At 41.4% G+C, this 22,206-nt stretch overlaps 1 protein-coding gene across 1 annotated transcript in view; it reads left to right on the top strand.

Annotated features, from left to right (window-relative positions):
* Positions 1-21,635, top strand: part of LOC126293593 (histone-lysine N-methyltransferase 2D-like) — a 435,002-nt gene extending 413,367 nt beyond the window's left edge. Inside the window, exon 18 of the mRNA XM_049986869.1 lies at positions 11,680-21,635. Within this exon, the coding sequence (XP_049842826.1) occupies positions 11,680-11,800 (121 nt within the window). The 3' untranslated portion in view covers positions 11,801-21,635. The remainder of the gene's footprint in view (positions 1-11,679) is intronic.
* Positions 21,636-22,206: the final 571 nt, after the last annotated feature.

The raw sequence follows: 22,206 nt of genomic DNA, 5'->3' as shown, positions 1-22,206 counted from the left end.
TCGAGGGCGAAGAGTAAAGTGGCCACTACTGTCTGCTAACAACTAGTACGGTGAGTAAATGGAACAAGATTGTTTCTAAACAAGACAGACAGTGCATACTGTCGACATTTGCACTGTCTTGCAGTGATCTTTGTAGCGGTGCAGTTTATTGTGTAACAAAGCACCAGTAATGAAGGGTTCCTTACATCAAAATACTCAGAAAATATCCACGAACAACCTATGAAATTTTGCACTTGGCCTTCAGGTTCTACTGAATAAATTTGAATATTTAGAACTTTTTTTTTGGAAGTATTTGTTTGGTTTCTAGTGCTACATAGATGTGAAAAGTGGGTGATGGATAGTAGGGATGAGAGGAGAATAGAAGTGTGGAAGGATGATGAAGATTAGATGAGTAGATCAGATAATTAATGAAGAGATATTGAATCAAATTTGAGAGCAGAGGAATGGCACAATGTCTCTAAAAGAAGGGGTCGGTTGATACGACGCATCCTGAGGGATCGAGGAATAAATATTGGTGGTAAAAATTATGGAGAGGGACTAATATTTTACTACAATATGCATTCAGGTGGAGGTAGAATGCAGTAGCTATACAAAACAAGACTTGAACAGGGTGGACAAGAGTGGAGATCTGTACCTAACCATTCTTTGGACTGATGACAAAAAAGGAAAATTTGTTAGTGGGCACTTCATTGCTAAGGAGATCTCTCTAATGAGGTGGCATTTGTCCTGTATGAAAGGCCCGCTACGTGTGTAGTGAGATAGTGACTGCCAAGGCTAGCAGGGATGTCAGTGCTGTAGAGATCGGGAGAGACAAAGATCAAAAGCATATCTGAGCATCTTCATCTGAACAGAAACCACTTTGTCAGTTACGCAGCTGTTTTTTGTCTGAAGAAAAAAATTATAAGTTTTAGTTCTTTACAGATTTTGTTAAATGACATACAGAATTCTTTTCAAAGCTGTAAAGAGTTAATTGATATTCTTTCATTTTTCAAGTCACTGTAATGCATGGTAGTAGCCTGTCTTGTAATTTCGAACTCTTTGTTTAGTATAATTTAGTACAACAGTAAACCTATAAGGCAACAATGCAACAGACATGTTTTAAAAAAGGAAATACGAACATAAATTTTATTAGCCATGAAATTAACAAACAACATTTAAAGATACTGTTAAAAACGCAAAATTTAAGACAAATTTTTATACTTCTACTGACTTTATACCAAAATTAAAATAGATGTTTCTAACAGACTTAAACGTGCTCTGTAATGTGGTGTAAATTATTATAAAATTATTGGTGTTGAAATTAAGATATTTGATGTCAAATAGCATTGCTTTCTGATTTTCATTTATATGTTCTGTGCAAGGCGTTGTGCTGAGATGGCAAGTTGCAGGATCCTAGCTCTATTAGGTCAGGTACAATGGTTGGTAAACTCGAGGATTTTTTAATCATGTGTCCAGTATTGAAAATAGTAGCTGTAGTATATACAGTGAGCTTCAGATGGAGCTGAAACATAACAGAAATTCAGCCAAGTCACTTTAGATATATACTGTACAAATTTCATCAAAATTGACCTATATATTACTGGGCACAGAATGGCCTGAGAGTCTTTTTGTAGTTGATGAAACACATGAAAATGTAGACATCTGTGTAATATCACTGACATTTTACATGATTTGTGAATTTTTTTGCAAGAAATAAATTTATTCTTTGATATACACACATCAAAAAAAGTTTTGCATCACCCTGGTTCCCAGAACTCCTGAAGATAGACATCGACTGTGGATATTATATCACAGACACAGTCCCTTTACTGTTCAGAGATGTCACTAAAACTGCGACGGAGGGAGTCCAACAGCCGATCAGTTCCAGTCATTCTACCAGGGAGGAGGTATATGGCTCATGCTGTCTGTAGTTAACCATGCCTAAATGGTCAATAACGAGTTTCGATCATGTCTGCATTGTTACTTTGTGCCACGAAGGGCTCTCAACAAGGGAAGTATCCAGATGTCTCAGAGTGAACAAAAGTGATGTTGTTTGGGCATGGAGGAGATACAGAGAGACAGGAACTGTCGATGACATGCCTCGGTCAGGCCATGCAAGGGCTACTACTGCAGTGGATGACCGGTACCTACGGATTATGGCTCAGAGGAACCGTGACAGCAATGCCACCATGTTGAATAATACTTTTCGTGCAGCCACAGTGTTACAACTCAAACTGTGCGCAATAGACTGCATGATGCGCAACTTCACTCCTGATGTCCATGGCAAGCTCCATTGTTGCAACCACGACACCATGCAGTGCAATACAGATTGGCCTAGCAACATGCCGAATGGATTGCTCAGGATTGACATCACATTCTCTTAACCGATGAGTGTCACATACACCTTCAACCGGACTATTGTCAGACATGTTTGGAGGCAACCTGGTCAGGCTGAATGCCTTAGACACACTGTCCAGTGAGTGCAGCAAGGTGGAGGTTCCCTGCTGTTTTGGGGTGGCATTATGTGTGGCTGACGTACACTGCTGATGGCCACGGAAGGCGCCGTAATGGCTGTACGATACATGAATGCTATCCTCTGACCAATAGTGCAGCCGTATCAGCAGCATATTGGCGAGGCATTCATCTTCATGGACGACAGTTCGCACCCCCATCATTCACATGTGAATGACTTCCTTCGGGATAACGACATCGCTTGACTAGAGTGGCCAGCATGTTCTCCAGACATGAACCCGATCAAACATGGCTAAGATAGATTGAAAAGGGTTGTTTATGGACGATGTGACCCACCAACCACCCTGAGGGTTATACACCGAATTGCCGTTGAGGAGTGGGACAATATGGACTGACAGTACCTCGATGAACTTGTGGATAGTATGCCACGACGAATACAGGCATGCTTCAATGGAAGAGGATGTGCTTCTGAGTATTGGGGTACTGGTGTGTACAGCAATCTGGACCACCACCTTTGGAGGTCTTGCTGTATGGTGGTGCAGCAATAAAAAGGGCAGAAATGATGTTTATGTTGATCTCTATCCCAATTTTCTGTACAGGTTCCGGAACTCGTGGAACTGACGTGATGCAACACTTTTTTTGATGTGTGTATTTTTGACTATATTCGGAAACTTCCTGCTATATTGATTCTATCTGCCTGCTCTCTGGTCTTCCATCTTAGTTCTCAGGAATGAGTTATGTGAGGCATACAGTCAGTAGAGAAATGAACTTGGTCCACATATGGGTACAACACAAAATTCCCACCTCTGTCTACTTTTCTAGTGTACTTCCCCCCCCCCCCCCTCCCTCCCCCCTCCTGCTATGATGAAGCAATCATAATTCTGATGCTTACATGTTCTTTGTTGGCAGTCTGAGGGCTCACCAGAAGTGAAGCATCTGACCTTATCTGGTAACAGTGTGAAGGATAAGACCAGCAAAAGTGCTGAGTAAAGTATATGACATTTCTTTAAATGCGTTCACAGAACTCTAGTGTGCATATCTGCAGCTACATAAGTATACCGTGTGGAAGTGTGTGTATTGTCTATCAACAATAGCCTCTTTGCATATGGAGTGAGAGGGCAATGGCCTAATGTCTTGTCCCTTTCTCATAAATCTTGTTTGGAGACAGTTTCAGCCAAAATTCAATATTTGGTCTTTAAATAACTTGCAGAATTATTTCCACAACAGAAATTCACAGAACAGCATCTCCTTTATTCCAACATTGCCATTTCCTGTGTTGTTACGCTTCTTTTTGTGGGGGCAGTCCTTGTAACAAACCCTTTCATTCCCCCCTCAGTCCTTCTCATTGGTCTACAAACACTGCAACACTACAGACTGTAGTCTTCTAAATTGTTTCTTTAACGGATAGATGGGACTTATCCAAAATTCCTTCAACAAGTCCTCTCATGTCATACACTAATACTGATTGTAACAATACTATGAAATAGGGCAGTATGCAGCACACTGAACTCAAAGTCTCCTTTTTGTTGTGAGTAGGAATCTATCCTATTTCAGTTATTCTATCCCAGACTTCCCATTACTTTATTTCTACTACTGATTTTCATGTATTCATCCCACCACACATTGCTTTGCGGGGATTTCTGTCAGGTGTTTGATGACTGTGATGCATTCCAGAAGTTTTCCAGTAATTCTGCAATGGTGTCAGCAATAGATTAACTTATTTTTCCTTACCCAGTCATTCAAAGTCTTTGCTATGCAGAGAAATAGTAATAACACATCATCCCAATCCACAGGGTAATGTAGTCTTTGAACTGTTTGGCAGATTGTATTACACTTCACTTTTGCTGTAAACAGTGATATGTCATTAGGAATTTGTCAAGAGTTATCTAGGACTGCAGTTTTTTCTTCCGTCTTATTTATTCTGGATTTGCAGGGTACTGTATTACTTGTATTCCATATTTGTAAGATAACCAATATACTTCTCTCATCTAACACAGTTACTATATAAAGAGAGGTCACATAACGCATGTATTTTACTGTCCTAGTCAGTATAGTGATTAATATTTATGCCCGTAAGTTAGTGCGTCGGTCTTTATTTGTTATAACCTTTAATCACAATAATTGCGTGGATTTTCACACTCTCTCTTAGAAACAATAGCTGATCACATGATTACAACTCAGTCTCTCGTATTCGACTGCTGTGCCGTGACATGCGGCCGGTGCCGTTCGTAGCTAGGTGGCGCTCCCGCGCTCATCTGATTTGCGGAGCGCCTCTATCGCCGTTTGTGCGTACTGTCGTGGCGGCACTGTTAAATGTCGTGGCACTATCACAACACTTTTCCCCCCTTGAAAAAAATAAACACTCACTTCCTTGGAGACATGGACAGCGCAGAGACATCCATGGCCTCTTGTGAGGCCCCGAGGAGATCCCGCGCAGAGACACGGGAGTATGGTCGAAAATGTCCAGGACGGAAGCTCGTGCGAGGAACGTGCCTCCTGGATGAGATGATGGGTGAAAACTCCGGAGCAGCATCCATAGGTGTCATTGACCTGGGAGTGTGCTCCAGCGAGATGGGTCCCGGAGAAGGCGGCGTCGCGACTGGGGCCGGTTCCGGAGTACTTGGAAGCGGCAGCGACGGCGGCTGCATCAACACGGACGGTAGATCGGCAGCAGCGACAGGACTGGCGTCTCGAGCTGGTGGAGGCGAAGGATGGGGCGGTGGCACAGGCGGGGCCACCACTCGTGGGCGCATCTGGTCGTAATGGCGAACAACCGTGCCGTCGCCCGTACGGATTTCACAAAGCCGGCGGCCACGAAGAGCCTTGACCACCCCTGGAATCCATTTAGGGCGAGATCCATACCCTCGTGCCCACACGTCGGCGCCCACCGAGTATTTTCCCGCACTAGGGGACACAGTACAAGGCCTGACAGGGTGAAGCAGGTGCAGTAGAGTGCGCGGTTGGCGGCCATGCAAGAGTTCAGCAGGGCTGCGATCACCCAGAGGCGTGAAGCGATAAGAACTCAGAAATTGCAGCAGGGCGTCATCTGTGGAAAAATCACTAAGGAATTTTTTCATCTGGCATTTGAAAGTGCGGACAAGGCGCTCGACCTCCCCATTCGATTGCGGATGGAAGGGAGGTGCGGTAACATGATGAATCCCTTGTCCAGTACAAAAATCACGGAAGGCCTGCGAAGAGAACTGAGGGCCATTGTCCGTGACGATCGTGGATGGAAGACCTTCTAGCGCAAAGATTTTGGACAAAGCCAGCGTCGTCGCCGCAGTGGTGGGTGATGGACATCTAACAACAAATGGAAACTTCGAGAAGGCGTCAATCAACAGTAGCCAATAAGTACCGAGGAAGGGGCCAGCAAAGTCGGCGTGCACCCGTTCCCATGGCTGAGCTGGATCAGGCCACGGAGAGGGCATTGTACGAGGTGCCGCCAGTTGTTGAGCACACTGGCCACATGCAGCAACCATATGGGCGATGTCCGAATCAATTCCGGGCCAATAAACGTGCCTGCGGGCCAGGGACTTAGTCCGAGAAATACCCCAATGGCCTCCGTGCAACAGTTTGAGAACATCTTTGCGAAGAGAGGCTGGCACCACGACCCGTGGAGATGCGCCATCCGTGGCCAGAAGAACAACACCATCACGAACAGACAGACGAAGGCGCAAGGCATGGTAGTTGCGAAGGGGATCCGATGCCCGGCCCCCGGTCCTGTCTGGCCAACCTCGTTGAACAAAACCGATCACCCGACGCAGGACCGGGTCCCGCGCAGTAGCTGACGCGACCTGCGAACCTGTAAGTGGAAAGCCCTCGACTGCACGACGTTCTTCCTCATCAATGTGGAAACAGAGGAGTTCATCGCGATCGAAAACAGGGTCGGGGCCCATCGGCAATCGCGACAATGCATCCGCGTTTGCGTGCTGGGCCGTTGGGCGATAGTGAATCTCATAATGAAAACGAGACAAGTATAAGGCCCAACGTTGCAGGCGGTGAGCTGCCTTATCCGGAAGTGACGCCGAGGGGCTGAACAGAGAGACCAGCGGTTTGTGGTCGGTGATGAGGTGAAACTTAGAACCATACAAAAAAACGCTGAACTTTTTTAGAGCATAAATGATAGCGAGCGCCTCCCTTTCGATTTGAGAGTAACGCCGTTGCGCCTCGTTGAGGGTCTTGGAAGCATAGGCAATGGGTCGTTCCGACCCATCCTCATACCGATGGGCGAGAACAGCCCCTAGGCCATACTGTGACGCGTCAGTCGCCAGAACCAAGTGCTGACCCGGACGGAATGTGGCAAGACAAGGCGCCGACTGCAAATGAGCCTTCAGGCGGACAAAAGCCTGCTCACACCCGTCGGACCAACAGAAGGGGACGTTTTTGCGTAACAGCTGATGCAGAGGATAAGCTACCGCTGCTGCGGATGGAATGAATTTGTGATAATAAGCAATCTTGCCTAGAAACGCCTGAAGTTCTTTGACCGTAGACGGCCGGGGTAGAGCGTTAATGGCCGCAACGTGCTCACGGAGAGGGCGTATGCCCTCACGGGACAACTGGAAACCAAGATACTCAATGGAGGGTTGGAAGAACTGTGACTTGTCCAGATTGCACCTCAACCCAGCCGAATGCAAAACCCGAAACAGTGAACGTAAATTACGAAGGTGCTCCGCAGTGGAGGCTCCCGTGACAACAATGTCATCCAGATAGTTTATGCAGCCGGGAACGGAAGCCGTGAGCTGTTCCAAAAACCGCTGAAAAATGGCCGGTGCGCTAGCGACGCCAAATGGTAATCGCTGGTACTGATACAACCCACAAGGAGTGTTGATAACGAGAAATTCCTTGGAAGGAGCGTCCAACGGCAACTGATGGTACGCCTCCGATAAGTCAAGTTTGGAAAAGAACTGGCCCCCAGCGAGCTTGGTAAACAACTCCTCAGGACGAGGAAGAGGATAAGTGTCAATGACGCTCTGAGCGTTGACAGTGGCTTTAAAGTCACCACACAATCGCAGACTCCCGTTTGGTTTAGAAACCACCACGATCGGCGATGCCCATTCGCTGGAGGTAACCGGAAGGAGAATCCCTGAAGCTGTTAACCTGTCTAGCTCAGCCTTGACAGGTGCACGCAACGCCACTGGAATAGGGCGTGCCCGGAAAAACTTAGGGCGAGCCGTAGGTTTAAGAGTAATGTGGGCTGCAAAATCCTTGGCGCAACCCAGACCAGCAGAGAACACGGACGAAAATTCACAACACAATCCATCAAGCTGTTGATACGGAATGTCCTCAGATATGAGGTGCACATCATCATCAATGGAGAACCCAAACAACTGGAAAGCATCATAACCGAACAGGTTTTCAGTGCCCGCATGATCCACCACATAAAACGTGAGGGGCCGAACAACAGACTTGTAGGCAGTGGAAGCATCAAACTGGCCCATGATAGGAATTTTCTGCTGATTATAAGTCCTCAGATTGCGCGTAACTGGAGACAAAGGAGGGGAGCCCAACGCCAAATACGTGCGAGAATTAATGAGAGTTACTGCAGAGCCAGTGTCCACTTGCATGCGGATGTCTTTATTCAGAACACGAACAGTAACAAACAACTTATTTGTTTGAGAAAGCACACAGTGAACATCCATGTCCGACGCCTCGTCCTCGTCGACAGGAACTTTATGGGACTGACACACAGAAGCAATGTGGCCTTTTTTCCTACATGAATTACACGTGGCCCAACGTTTTGGACACGCTGCCCTGTCGTGCTGTACGAAACAACGGGGGCAAGAAGGAAGCGCGGAACGAACCGGCTTCTGTGGTTGCTGGTTTCGCTGCGAGCGTTGCGGCCCAACGCGACGTTGTTTACGCGAGTGAACCGCCGCCACATCTTCGTTCTCCTGTGCAACAGGCAAATTGTCCTTGTCGAGAGTTGACTGTACAGCGCCTACATCACACCACGCGTCTATTTGCGCGCCAGCAGCGTGAGACACTTCAAAGGATTGAGCGATGCTTAGAACTTCCGACAACGACGGGTTTGGCAGTTGTAGGGCACGTTGCCGAACTTCTTTATCAGGAGCAAGCCGTAGAATAGCATCCCTAACCATTGAATCCGCATAAGACTCGTGATGAGTGTCCGTGACAAACTGACATTTCCTACTCAGGCCATGTAGTTCCGCCGCCCAAGCCCGGTAAGATTGATGGGGCTGTTTACGACACCGGTAGAACGCCACGCGGGCGGCAACGACGTGGGTGTTTGTTCGATAATAGGCAGACAATAAGTCACACATTTCTTGGAAGGACAGGGAGGCTGGTTCCCGCAGAGGGGCTAACTGAGATAGCAGCTGATAGACCCGAGGGGAAATCCAAGATAGAAATAACGACTTACACATAGGAGCGTCGACAACGCCGAAAGCCAAGAAGTGCTGCCGCAAACGCTTCTCATAATTCTCCCAGTCTTCAGCGGCCTCGTCGTAAGGAGGGAATGGAGGCGGAGAAGAGGAAGACAGACGATGAGTAAGCGACGTCGACAACGCCTGAATCGCTGCCGTCAGCTGTGTTTGTTGTTCAATGAGCGCTTGCATAAGCTGTTCCATGTCTGCCCCGTCACGAACACGCAAATCCACAACGCGGTGAAAATATCCCATCCTCGTCGCCAAAAAGTGTTATAACCTTTAATCACAATAATTGCGTGGATTTTCACACTCTCTCTTAGAAACAATAGCTGATCACATGATTACAACTCAGTCTCTCGTATTCGACTGCTGTGCCGTGACATGCGGCCGGTGCCGTTCGTAGCTAGGTGGCGCTCCCGCGCTCATCTGATTTGCGGAGCGCCTCTATCGCCGTTTGTGCGTACTGTCGTGGCGGCACTGTTAAATGTCGTGGCACTATCACAACATTATTATATGGGGTGTTCAGAAAATAAGGCAACCTTATGGAAAAGTAATGTAGTCAAAGAAACAGTAGAAAGTGGCCTTCCATTATAATGTTCACATAACGTAGTTGGATGTTGCACATTCTTATGTTTGTTGAGGAATAGCGAAAACACCTCGTTCGATTTCTTTCTGCTCTTTTGAGGATTTTTGTGAGCAGCATTGCTGCAGGGTCCTCAAGAGACACGGCAAGATCGAGACAGGATAAATTAAGTGGAGGGGGCCACAACCCCTTCAAAATCATTTAATCACTGTCCAGGAAAGTGACAGCGTTGTCAGGTGTATGTGACCTAACAGTATCCTGCTGAAACAATGTGCACCATTGCCAGTTTTCAGGTGTAGTTTTTACAATTGTTGCTCCATATACAACAGACACCCACTTTTTGTGTGTGCAGAGGTGACTCGTACACCTGACATGGATAATCCATAGTCCAGATGTGTGAAGTCTGTGTCTTCACATAGATGTGTGAAGTTCGTGTCTTCACATAGATGTGTGAAGTCTGCGTTGTCACATATCTGTAGAAGTGGAACTGCATCTCGCCAAATCCAAATGGAGTGTAGAGTTCTACTTTGTGTGGCATTGCAGCGAACACAAACCACTGACAGAAAGCTACCTGTTTGTCCAGTGTCAGCATCTTCAGTTTGTGTCACACAAGCACTAACCTGCCGAGAGGCCTGGCTGGCAAGATAGGTGTGCACAGATTTTGTGGAACCGAAACAATGTGCAGCTCACACATCGATTAATCAATTAACTTTTCCAGTGTCGGCACTTTAGGTATAGCACGTTTGGCTGTAGGTACCACATGCACTATCTTCCGGAACTCGACATAACTGCTAGGTGATAATGAATACTGTGAACTGGAATCTATAACCAGTTTCTTTGTCAATCAAAAAGAGGATCATATCCACAGCAAGCAAGAAGCACTCTTCCAACAGGTTGTATCATTCTTGAACACCCTAAAGTAGGAATGGGAGTGCTATGCGTACACTTTTATAGTGTAAATGCAATAGAGGGAAACATTCCACTTGGGAAAAATGTATCTAAAAACAAAGATGATGTAACTTACCAAACGAAAGTGTTGGTATATCAATAGACACACAAACAAAATTCAAGCTTTCGCAACCAAGGGTTGCTTCATCAGGAAAGAGGGAAGGAGAGGAAAGAAGAAAGGATGTGGGTTTTAAGGGAGAGCTGTATATATATATATATATATATATATATATATATATATATATATATATATATATGTGTGTGTGTGTGCGTGCGTGCGTGCGCGTGCGCGCGAGTGTACACCTGTCCTTTTTCCCCCTTAAGGTAAGTCTTTCCGCTCACGGGATTGGAATGACTCCTTTCCCTCTCCCTTAAAAACCACACCCTTTCTTCTTTCCCTCTCCTTCCCTCTTTCCTGATGAAGCAACTGTTGGTTGTGAAAGCTTGAATTTTGTTTGTGTTTTTGTGTTTGTTTGTCTGTCTATTGACATACCAACTCTTTCGTTTGGTAAGTTACATCATCTTTGTTTTTAGATACACTTTTATAGTGTTGTAGACACACTTCTTTATAATAAGTTGTTGTATATCTTATATTATTTATTATATATAAAGTAATTATTTTCCTGTCTCTTTCCCCTGCTAGTCATTAACTGCACTATTGATTCCTCTTTGCTTAATCCATCTTTACTTCTTACTCTGTCATCATTGAGGACTTAAGCTGACACAGTATTTATCTCCTATTTTCTGAGTGAGCTAGCCTTCCATTTTAGCATTTCCTAGCCTGTCACCCCTCTCCTCCACAAGGAAGAAATTAATAGTTGTGAAAGCTAAGAAAATGTGTATTTTTATATGTGTTAATTGAAACAACTAAATTTTTTCGCTCCTTGAAATTAAGTACAGGTCAACAGTTGTATCTCCTAATTTGAATGATAGACTTACTTATGCATAATATTATGATATAATGCTTCTGCCCCCTACACTCTCTCTCTCTCTCTCTCTCTCTCTCTCTCTCTCTCTCTCTCTCTCTCTCTCTCTCTTCTCCCTCTCTCCCTTGCCCGCATCTCGTGGTCGTGCGGTAGCGTTCTCGCTTCCCACGCGCGGGTTCGATTCCAGGCGGGGTCAGGGATTTTCTCTGCCTCGTGATGGTTGGGTGTTGGGTAATGTCCTTAGGTTAGTTAGGTTTAAGTAGTTCTAAGTTCTAGGGGACTGATGACCATAGATGTTAAGTCCCATAGTGCTCAGAGCCATTTGAACAATCTCCGTCCCCCCCCCCCCTCTCTCTCTAATGAGGTCAACATTTCTGTATTGCAGGAGTCTCAAACTGAACAGCCCACAGGAAAGTGCCATCCTGCAAGTGATACCGGACCTGGACCAAATTTCGCAGAGACGAGTGGCAGACAGTGGAGGGGGACCAGGTGCCACCGCGCGGTGACCTCTGCCCTCCCCCTCACCGAGCTACGTGGCGGGAGCTCTGTGAGCTACCTGCAGTCATGCACCACACCAGTTTCCGATACCGAATTTAGTCTGTCAGTTTCCCTCTACTGGCAGTCTGACACCGCCGTCTCAGTTCTGAACACTCGCAGACATCGGACGCATTCGATTACGGTGCCTCCTCGACGGTGTGAGACTACGGCCACGTGAAGACACTTCCCGGCTGAGGACAGATGTGTTTAATGTGTTACAGAGTCAATCAGTCTGACAGTTTGGCGTAAAGGAGTATCAGAAAAATGTGTCATTACTGCATTACCGTAGAATGTATCACTTGTACTAGTGGACTCGAGGACCGACATTTTAGTATTCACTGTGTTGCGGTAAGGTGAAAAATAAATAATCGGTAGTTGCCTTTTTCTGTGAAGCGGGTACGTAGGTCAGTACGTGTGCTGCCGGTATGGGAGGTAGATTTTTTTAAAGCTTTTGCATTTTTATCCACTTTGTATATCACGTGTACACTGCTGTACCCGTAGCAGTCAGTTACGTTTTTTTGTACTCGATTTCTGTAACTTCTGAGTTGATTTTCTGCACTAGTTTAAAAACTGTGTGTCCAAGTTATCAGTATCTTGACTCACTACCAGACAATTTATTTTATTCTGAGAAACTGTTTAGTCAGAAGAACCGAACATGTTTGTGTAATCGCTGTGCTGCCAGTAGTGAATATGAGTAGCCGACTGTAGCTCTGCAAGTTTTGCCAGGTGGGCGAGTATTTTGTATGTCGAGAGCGAGCACCGGTCGAAGATATTTTGTATATTGACAATGAGCTCCAGTTTATTTTTTTTATGAATAATGTAACATGTATTTGCACCGAGAAGCTACAGGGCGATAGAGATACGGACGGTGTTCCCACTCCGTGTGTCCGTTTGAATGTGGAATGATTGTTTGCACTGCAGGTAATGCTACTTTGTAACAAAAAGCAGAGTAGCAGTGAGTGTAGCATGTCTCGGAAGTGAGTATTTTAAACTGAGTTTTATGTGATGAATGACTGGCAGTAAGGCTGTAGCTACATCACATTGCTTTTTCTCCAGAGGCCCTTTTTTCATATCCCACAGTACACAACTTACGAGAGGAGGTCCTGTGAAATGTGCCACTTTTACGATCTTATAACCTGGTGTGTCTTAATGATCTAAGAGAGCTGTAGCAGCTGTTTAGTACACCTGGGGCTCGTTACTTCACTCCTCTCGGAAGTGGGCAGGGTGTGGGAAATATGCACACTCCATATTAAATAATTTGTTGTGCTTTTCTCCTGGTCTTTGCTATTTTTCAGTTCTTCTGTACCTACTTGATTTATGTGATATGTAGATGACAGAAACTGCTCAGGGAGCTGCAGAAGTCTTATGCAGCAAAGGGTTTTGTGCAATATGTCAAGGAATGCTCTAAGCCCCCAACTTTTCTCTCTCTCTCTCTCTCTCTCTCTCTCTCTCTCTCTCTCTGTGTGTGTGTGTGTGTGTGTGTGTGTGTGTGTGTGTGTGTGTGTGTGTGTGTGTGTGTGGTGTGTGTGGGCAAAGAAGGTTGAGATAAATTAGAGTGAGAATTACCTGTTTTAAATATTATTTAACTGAACAGCTGATGTTTATAGTCATCAAATATGTAGTTGTCAGGCCAATGTAAAGCTGAATTCTTTCAGTATTTGTGATTGACTGTTAATTGTGAATGCTGATTTTATACAATCATTGTTTTCAATTTCTGAGGTGCAAAATGAAGGTAGGGCGAAAAGTGGAGCCACCAGAGAAAGTATTGTCTTCCCTTTGGAGCCCCTTAAATTGTGACTGGGAAACTGTTCCTACTGTATTCGCTTACTTTCATTGTTAGTGCTGCTAAGTATTTACATAGTCAGTTTTTCGCCTATGCTGCCAGTTATGGTTGCACATTGAATGTTTTGGTTGCTGGTATTATATTTTTATTCGTAGTGTTTTGTAATTTGTTTTTCACCCCTGACATTGTACCATTTTACTTGTTTTATTATTATTGTATCTTTCTGAGGTCACAAAATGAATAATGAGGTGCAATGGTTATTATGTACCATTACACAGAGATCTTTAACGATTTAATATTTTTTTAAATTGTTATTTTCATCATGTCAAAGTAGTATTTATCACCTGTGTACATCAAATTTATTTGGAAGACAGGGAATTCGCTTCCACATTTTACTAATTTCATAATAAGAAATTTTCTTATTGTAAGAATGTTTTGTATTGAGGATTTTAATGATTTTGTGTTCCACTGTATTTGCTTGCCATACATTTTGTTAAAAAGTAAGTGTAAAGCTGCAGTTCAATCCTTTTACTTATTGGCTGGTTTAAAAGGCTTCCATTTAATATATATTACTGTATTTGTTACTGTAAATGATTGCTACAGAATAATTGTAAATCATAGCAGCTGCTGTAAGCTATATATTTTACTTAAGGATACATTAAATTTAAATTACGCTGTCTGCCAATCTAATGACGGTTGTGGTTCGAAAGTGGTACTGTCTATGTTTATCTGTGATTCAGGTGTCAAGACACTGAACTCTGCCCAGGTCGCCATGTTTTCGGTTTCCAATCCGAGCTGCAATTGACGTTGGCACAAGAAATGTGCATTTTGCTTTTCGTAACAAATATTAACTGACAGACCTCATGCTGGTGAGACTTTTCAGGTTAGGACAGAGGCAATTCTAAATAAATGCAACTTAGGCGCAGTAGGGCAGAATTCAGAAATACGCTTTCGTGTCAGCTGCAGTTTGTTTGTACTGAGTGCTGTGGCTCGTGTCCTGTTGTCACTTTGATAGAGAGCCTAGAGTCGCAAATGTGTGAGAGTGGCAGTTAAGTTTGCTGCTGAATAAGTTAAGACTGATGCAACTTTTTAAGGTTTCAGAGTTGTTATTTTGTTACAGGAAAAGAATGGAATTGTATAAAAATGTAATAATGGTCACATCATTTTGCTCCATTGTGAGAAGCTTCTCCATTTCTTATTCATCAATTTGTGAGACGTCCCCTTTAGGGGAGCAGTGATTGTAACACTTTTTCACTAATTTGTGATGCATACATTGCATCATGTTGCTGACTATCTTGTTGTTGTAGTCCAGTTTTTTGAGATAGATAGATATATATATATATATTTATGTACAGATATGTTATCTGTCTTGCTATCAGTTGTTGAGTAGGCTTTTTATTTAAAAACACACCATTTCATGCCTAAGGCCAGTAAGTTTGCACAGTTTAAAGTCTCCAAGTGTTTTAGTTTGCTGCAGTCCTGTTGTAAATTGAGGCACAAAAAATTTTGGGAGTTCTGGTTATTTTGGTTATTAATGTGTGACTCAGAGAAACCTTGTTTTTTCATGTTGTTTAGCTCCTTTTCAGTGAAGTGTGTTGTTATTTCACTGATTTTTTGGACCAAAACTTGTACATTACTCTCCCTTCTGATTGGAAGTTGTCACTGTTTGGCATCTGTGTTCTAAATTATACTGTATATATTTCATTGCAGATTGAGGCAATTGTAGGTCTCAGATATATATACTTTGCCTGACAAATAACTATCTAACCTGAATTCAAAATTTCCTAACTTCTCAGTGTTTTAGTGCCTCTTCAAGTTGTAACTGTTACTTAATTAATTTTTTTGGCATTTTTGTCATGTTGAATGTTCTTTCATGTGAAGATCATTATTTTAGGACATCATTAATTCTCCTTATATGTCAAAGTTGCTAGGGATGCAAAAAAAAAAATTTATTATCTCAGATTCTTCATGCAGTCAGGAGAAGAGGCTAACACTACAATTAATGCCACTAATTTAATGTAACATGTTACCTCCCATTTTGATCATAGAGCTTCGAGTGAACACGCAGCATTCCCCCAGTTCACTCTACACACTATAACTGCTTTTAAGCTAAGAGTGTAAGGATGCTTCCTATAGATCTCCTGCTTGCTATTTTATTTTCTTAGGGACAATTGTCTGTTCACGATATCCAAATGACTCCTCCATGTGATCAGTGAAGTTCCAGCGACAACTGTCGTTTCGATAATCTCCAATTTATCCTCTGTGGACTGATTTGACCTTTGATTTGAGAACTTCTGCATTTATTGTGTGTCTCAACATTGGGGATCTTTGAAGTCAATCACTATTTAAAAACTGCAGCAAAATTTGAGAGTCATTCAGTTTAATTGTAGACGGAAATGAACCATGATAGTCTATTTGTGCTATATAGCATCTCAGGTATATTTGTCATGAACGTGCTCTGTAGTTTGTAACTGTTCTGTAGTATCCTGGGAGGCAGTGCTCTGTCACGGGCAGTATTTGTGTTTTAACTGTTATAGTTCTTTCCCTAAACTACTTGTGTTTGTAAATGAAAGACCACATTTGGCGATCATTCGGCATTAGACTTGGTCTTTACCTCATGTAGTTTAATGTACTAGGTTTATCTGCCACTGTGTTAGTATCCACGACTTTTAGTTGTATCCACATGACAAACTAGCTGTAAAGCATATGCAGCACTTCTATCACAGCTGGGAAAGTCTTTCTAAGGTGAAAAGTGGGCTTCCACAATAGAGCAGACGCAGCGTATGCATCTTATATATTATTAGTTTGACTTTATTTTAAAGCTTTGTGTAAACCCTGCCAGTAATATTTTAAACTAATATTACTTTATCTTTGTCTTGCACAAAATATTTCTAGTCATTGTACACTATCACTTGAAATGAGTTGTATGCATATGTAGAACATTAACATACAACATTAATATATTAAGAGTTTATTGTTAGAATAACTTACTTTTATGAGTGAAGACAGACAATAAGCATATCAGATACAAATAAGATTTTGTCAGTCGGACGTGTGTTGAAATTGGTGTGGGATGTGCTGGGTAGCTTTTGTTATTAACGTGTTATTTTGTGTCACTGGTGTGAATTTTGTGGTCTGAGTGACTGGTGTAACAATTTGTCAGTATTTCATTTTTTCCTCCCTGTTCTAGCCTCTCCCTCTTCATTTCGCCGTACAAGTAAATAGTGGCAACGTTTTGATGGATTATGAGTTGCAAACATAGTCTTAATAAGGCAATTTGACTTTATTTTTTATGTTGTAGAGCAGCACTCTAGTTTTTGTGTACAGTGTTGTTGCTATTGCTACAGTGATATATATATATATTGGGTGTGAAGGACCTGCTGAGATTACAGTTTTCATACACACGTGCAGTAACTGCTTATGGTAGTAAAAATCTGTGTTCACAGTTTAGTATGTACATTGTTCCTCCATTATTCTTGTCAGTGATGTATCAGTATTTTGTAACGTCTTGTTTGGTGCACTCCACTTTTAAACTTTAATTCGGAGAGAAAATAAGCATCATCAGGTGGCAGTTGGCATAAGAAAATATACCCTGGTGCAGTCTTACAAGAGGCCTTTATGCACTGACCCTCCTAGATTTTGTGGGTTTGAAGGCCAGTGCCCACATATCAATTTCCCAAGCAATAAAATGTATTTTCCAAAACAGTTGAAAAACTGACTGAAGATTTCTGAGCACTGTTAAATATAAAACATTTAGACTGAGTCACCTCTTGCTCAGTGTGTAACTTAACTGGCCTTGTAGTGGTGAAGTTGCTGGTTCTGTTCTAACTGGATATATATAATTTGGATGTAAATTTATTGTCAGATTGAAATACTGAGTTACATCATTTCAGTCACAATTAATAACAGAAATAGATTTTTATTTTTAATTGCTAATTGCATAAAAATTTGAGCTTTTGTAATAATTAAAATTTGGTATAATAATGTGAAATATTGTTAAATATATATGCTCTATCTGTCTCTAGAAGTATATATCTTTTTTATTTTAATGTTTCACTTTTTTTGTACCAAATTTTGAATGACTGTGAATACTCTCATTCCTGTGTAATTTGCAGTTAAATATGGAAGTATGTTATTTTTTGTACTCTCATTGAATATTTTTATTGCACATTCCATATTAATAGTAACCATAGAATTTAAATAAAAATATAAAAGTTGCTACAAGTAGGGATACAATCAGCAAATAGAATACATTCACCAACTTCACAATTAGAAGTCTATTTTTCTATGCACAGAGCTACAGGTAGCTCTGTTCAAAATGTTATAGAATAATACTTAAGAGTATTCAGAAATCTATCTGATGTTGTTCAGGCAGTGACCTTCAGATCCTGTATGTACGAAGAAAATCAGAGAGGGCCAGTCCACAACATCTTCTCATGTAACTTTTTTAATGAATATTTTACCTGAAATGCAAGTGGACATCTTCCTCATGTTTGCTTTTTGAGATAAATAGCTTATTTTTTTAAAAAAAAAAACAATGATTCTTGTCTAGGAAAACAGATTGTGTATGTCAGCGGTTGACCCATGTTATGAGGAGTATAAAAAATCTGGCCTAAGTGTGAGGAAAGATGATTAGTAAGCCAAATCATCTGAAAGGATCAGGGCCAGCATTTAGAAGCAATCCATATATTTCTGCAATTGAAAGATAGAATTGCTTTTTCTTGGCACTGGGCAAGGAAACAAAACTGAGGAAGGAAGGAAAGAAATGAGCAGGTGCCCAATGGGATGAGGGGTTGCTCCGAAACTGGGCTCAAGATACGGTTCGGTGGTGAGGAGGAGTGAGCCTACTCGAGCCCAGCTTCTGACCTGTCCTGACTGGTTGCTCATAAACTCTTTAATTAAGTTGTTTATTTTTATTTCTTTTTATTTAGCTTGATAGAGCATTCCACTGAGTTACAGCATATGTTTAGAAAGTAATAAGCAGTGTGTTTTGTTCTTCCTGTGCTTCCTATTTACCATTGGACTAAACACACACACTTACAGCCATTTACCATTCACCATTGTTTGCGCTGGCCTTTATTTTGTTCCCCCATTTAAAAATCATCAATTATTTGAACACCTATATTATTATTACCTACCCAGTAAACTGTCAAGAGTTGTTGGTCAACAACTCTTTCTTCTTGTCCTCTCTTTCCTCCAAGTCTGAAAATTTACATTTTGATGATGATATCACATGTGTCTGCAGTCTGCAGCTATTTTGACGTTTACCAATTCTCTGAGAATAATTTGTATCATCATTTATGTATAACATAACACCCACACCGTAGACATGTATGTGGCATATCGAAACAGAGATTGTCGTACTTATGAAGGAGCCATTTTATAAGAAAGGCTACAAATTAATCACTTTAAAAACATTTTGGACAATGCATGTGACAGAACAGAATGAACTGAATAAGTAGAAGATGAGAACGTCGATTAGCTATCAGATGTGATGCTTTTTTCCAGAAGCATAACTTTATGCACATAGTCAGTCCACAGCTGTATAGGAGTGCAGTAATGTGTGTGTGTGTGTGTGTGTGTGTGTGTGTGTGCGCGCGCGCGCGCATGTCAGTCAAGAAAATTCTTCTGGCTTTTGAAAATTTTCTGCATAATATGGAAACCAAGTAAATCTCAGTTGTTGTTTGCAGTGTTGTTATTGGCACACTCAGTTGGTCTGCTGATTATTGGTGTAAATTTTTTTATAATTGCTCCAGAGTAATGATGTGGAGCATTTTTTTCCTTTTGTTTTCTCAGATGGCCATTATGGATGGAAAAACAAATTTGTTCAAAAGTACGTAATTAAGACTAAAGGGAAGGCTTTATTTTTACCAGTGTTAGCTATGCTGCTTCAAGCAAGAGAACCTCACAGTATGCAACATTTTTTTCAGTAAATACAGTAGCTGAACTTCAGCACATATGTATGTGAGGTCACCATGAGGCATGTGATTGTCTACGAGTACACACTGATGCTGTCAGACAGCAAAGAGCTGTGTGTTAAAAGCTTCATTCTGTTATGTGAGTGGATATGAGGGTTTGTAACCGTGCTTGCCTGTACTGTACCTCCTCACGTGAGTTTCAGATCAGCTCTTGGACAGGTATGTAGAGGACAGCAGGCATTTTTGAAGAGCTGTTTCACTGCTGAACATATGTGATCATCTACAGTCTATCACAAAGTAACACACACTGGCCTTCTCTTTATCTTACTTATTTTTTCTTATGTTTCTTTTGTTTTGGAGGTCACATAGCTGTGTGCTCATGTAACATTGTGGCTTTGTAATTTCTTGCACAGAATTGAAATGAGGACCCACCTGGAAGAAACAATATTGACATTTCTTCCAGTAATGCAAGAAATGAGTGGAGTAATCTTGTAGATACACAAAGGTTCTGCCATCTTTCAGTTTTGGGTAGTGAGATGTTTAGCTTTTTAGCCACAGAAAGACATAAGAACAGAGTTATGCTGTAACAATTGCATTTATAATTGATTTGATGTGTATTTTTCTGTTAAAAATTGTTTTCCACTTTATTTAAGATGAGATAATTGCAACTTTTATGTTTGTCTCATTAAGAAGCTGAGCATTACTTCTGATAAGTTCATGTAGCAGCACTGACTGTTTGATGTTTTCAATTTTGACCCTCAGCTCAGCCGATGTCATATATCATCTTTGTGTTGAGTAGTGTCTTAATGATTAAATGAAAATTTGGCCTTAGACACTGGTACCAATGTGTGTGCATTGTCACACCCTGGACCATACTTTCAGCTTTTGGTTATTTCATCTCAATAACACTTCTGTCCAAAGATATAAATTGAATATCTAGGAATTGGGACAGCTTGTTTATGGGATGTAACAAACACAAACTGGATTATTTTGCTCTGAAGCAAGTGTAATTCCGGTCATACCAGCATCCTGTCAATGGTGTCGAATTCATGCAAGCTAGTTCATGGAAACGGATCAAAGTTCTGAGAATACTTGTCAAAAGTTCTTCTTGTTTTTAGGATGGTAATGTGGCAGTCTGCACTTACTGGGAATGTTAAAATAAAATCAGTGGAGAGGGAAAAAATAATTGTGTCATTCATACTGGAAAACTTGTGAACATCACTATTTTACCACTGTGCGAGATCTACTGCATGTGTTGCACTATTCAGGATCTTTTGTGGGCCATTAAGGAAATTGATCTGATTTAAACTGTATCATCAGTATCAATATAAGCAGTAATCGTCCCTGTTTTGTAACACCACTGTAGTGAAATCGAATTGGTGTGCCAGTTTTTAGAGTGACGCTAAAGAGGATTTAGAACAATTTTGTAACCAGGTTCCGTGCTTAGAGGTATCTAAAAATATGAAAGAAAATGGATGGAGCATTATTGTTACTACAATTATTACTGAATTCTTGTTTTGGTCTCAGTTATTATTGTTTGTGTGAGTGAAGTCCACATGTATTTCTGAAAGAGGCAGGAAAAATGCAGCCTTGTACATTGTAAAATTTCTAGAGCATATTGTTCTTTTTGTCTATATTCTTAATGCTATTTCTCATTGTGAAAGCCAGTTAGTCTCTTCTCGTTGTAAGTGGGTGTAAAAAGGGAATTTTTGTGTATTATGAAAATAATGTGATGAAATGTAACAAAGAAACACTTGTTCACACTGTGAAGAGTGAACAGTAATTGATGTTTTATATATTCTGTATGAATTGTTTTTCTTTCCTTTTAGAGTGCATGTAATTTGCCAAGATGCCTATGTATATATAGAATTTTGATCAATTTTTATTTACATATTATGTACCAGTTTTAACAAGTTGCAACTATGTAAAATAGTGTTAATTGCAGAATTGTAAAAATAATGTTATTAAAAATGGTTTTCAGTTAAAAACTGAGAACCCAAATCACAGAATATCTATGTATAAAGTGAACATCTCCAAACGTCTGAAAGATGTGTGAAAATATATGCGCTATAGAAATCAATAATAGAAATTCCTGCAAATTTATGAGTATGTTTTACTGATACTTATATTACACATTATATATATTTCTCACAAAATTACTCTATCTATCTCTCTCCCTCCATTCCTTTCATTTTGATCATGGACAACTTATTTGTTCTGAGCACAAAATTTTGAAAATTTTTTGTAGTTAGTTTTACAGCCATCTATCCCTGATCATAGAACTATCACAAAATAAAGCAGATAGATGATGGCACCAAAGAAACACCAAGTAACTCACAGAAACAACACTACAATATTTGATGCAAATGAGGACACTGTATTCTGTAGCAACATCTTTAGCATGTGCACACTATTGTCAGCCAGCCACTGCATGTCAACACTGGAATCTGGCACGTCATTATGAACTAAGAGTGTGAGTCAAATGAAAACCTTAAATATTTTTTTAAATGTTATTTATTGTGCGGAAGTGGTACAAAGCTGTATTATTTTTCAACATAATCTCCCCCATGCTCAATGCAAGTCCTCCAGTGCTTACAAAGTGCATAAATTCCTTTAGAAAAAAAATTATTTTGGTAGTCTGTGCAACCACTCGTGCAATGCATGGCGTACCTCT

This window comes from Schistocerca gregaria, chromosome 10 (assembly GCF_023897955.1).
Source record: "Schistocerca gregaria isolate iqSchGreg1 chromosome 10, iqSchGreg1.2, whole genome shotgun sequence".
NCBI lineage: Eukaryota > Metazoa > Arthropoda > Insecta > Orthoptera > Acrididae > Schistocerca > Schistocerca gregaria.
This window is presented reverse-complemented; position numbering and strand designations above follow the sequence as displayed.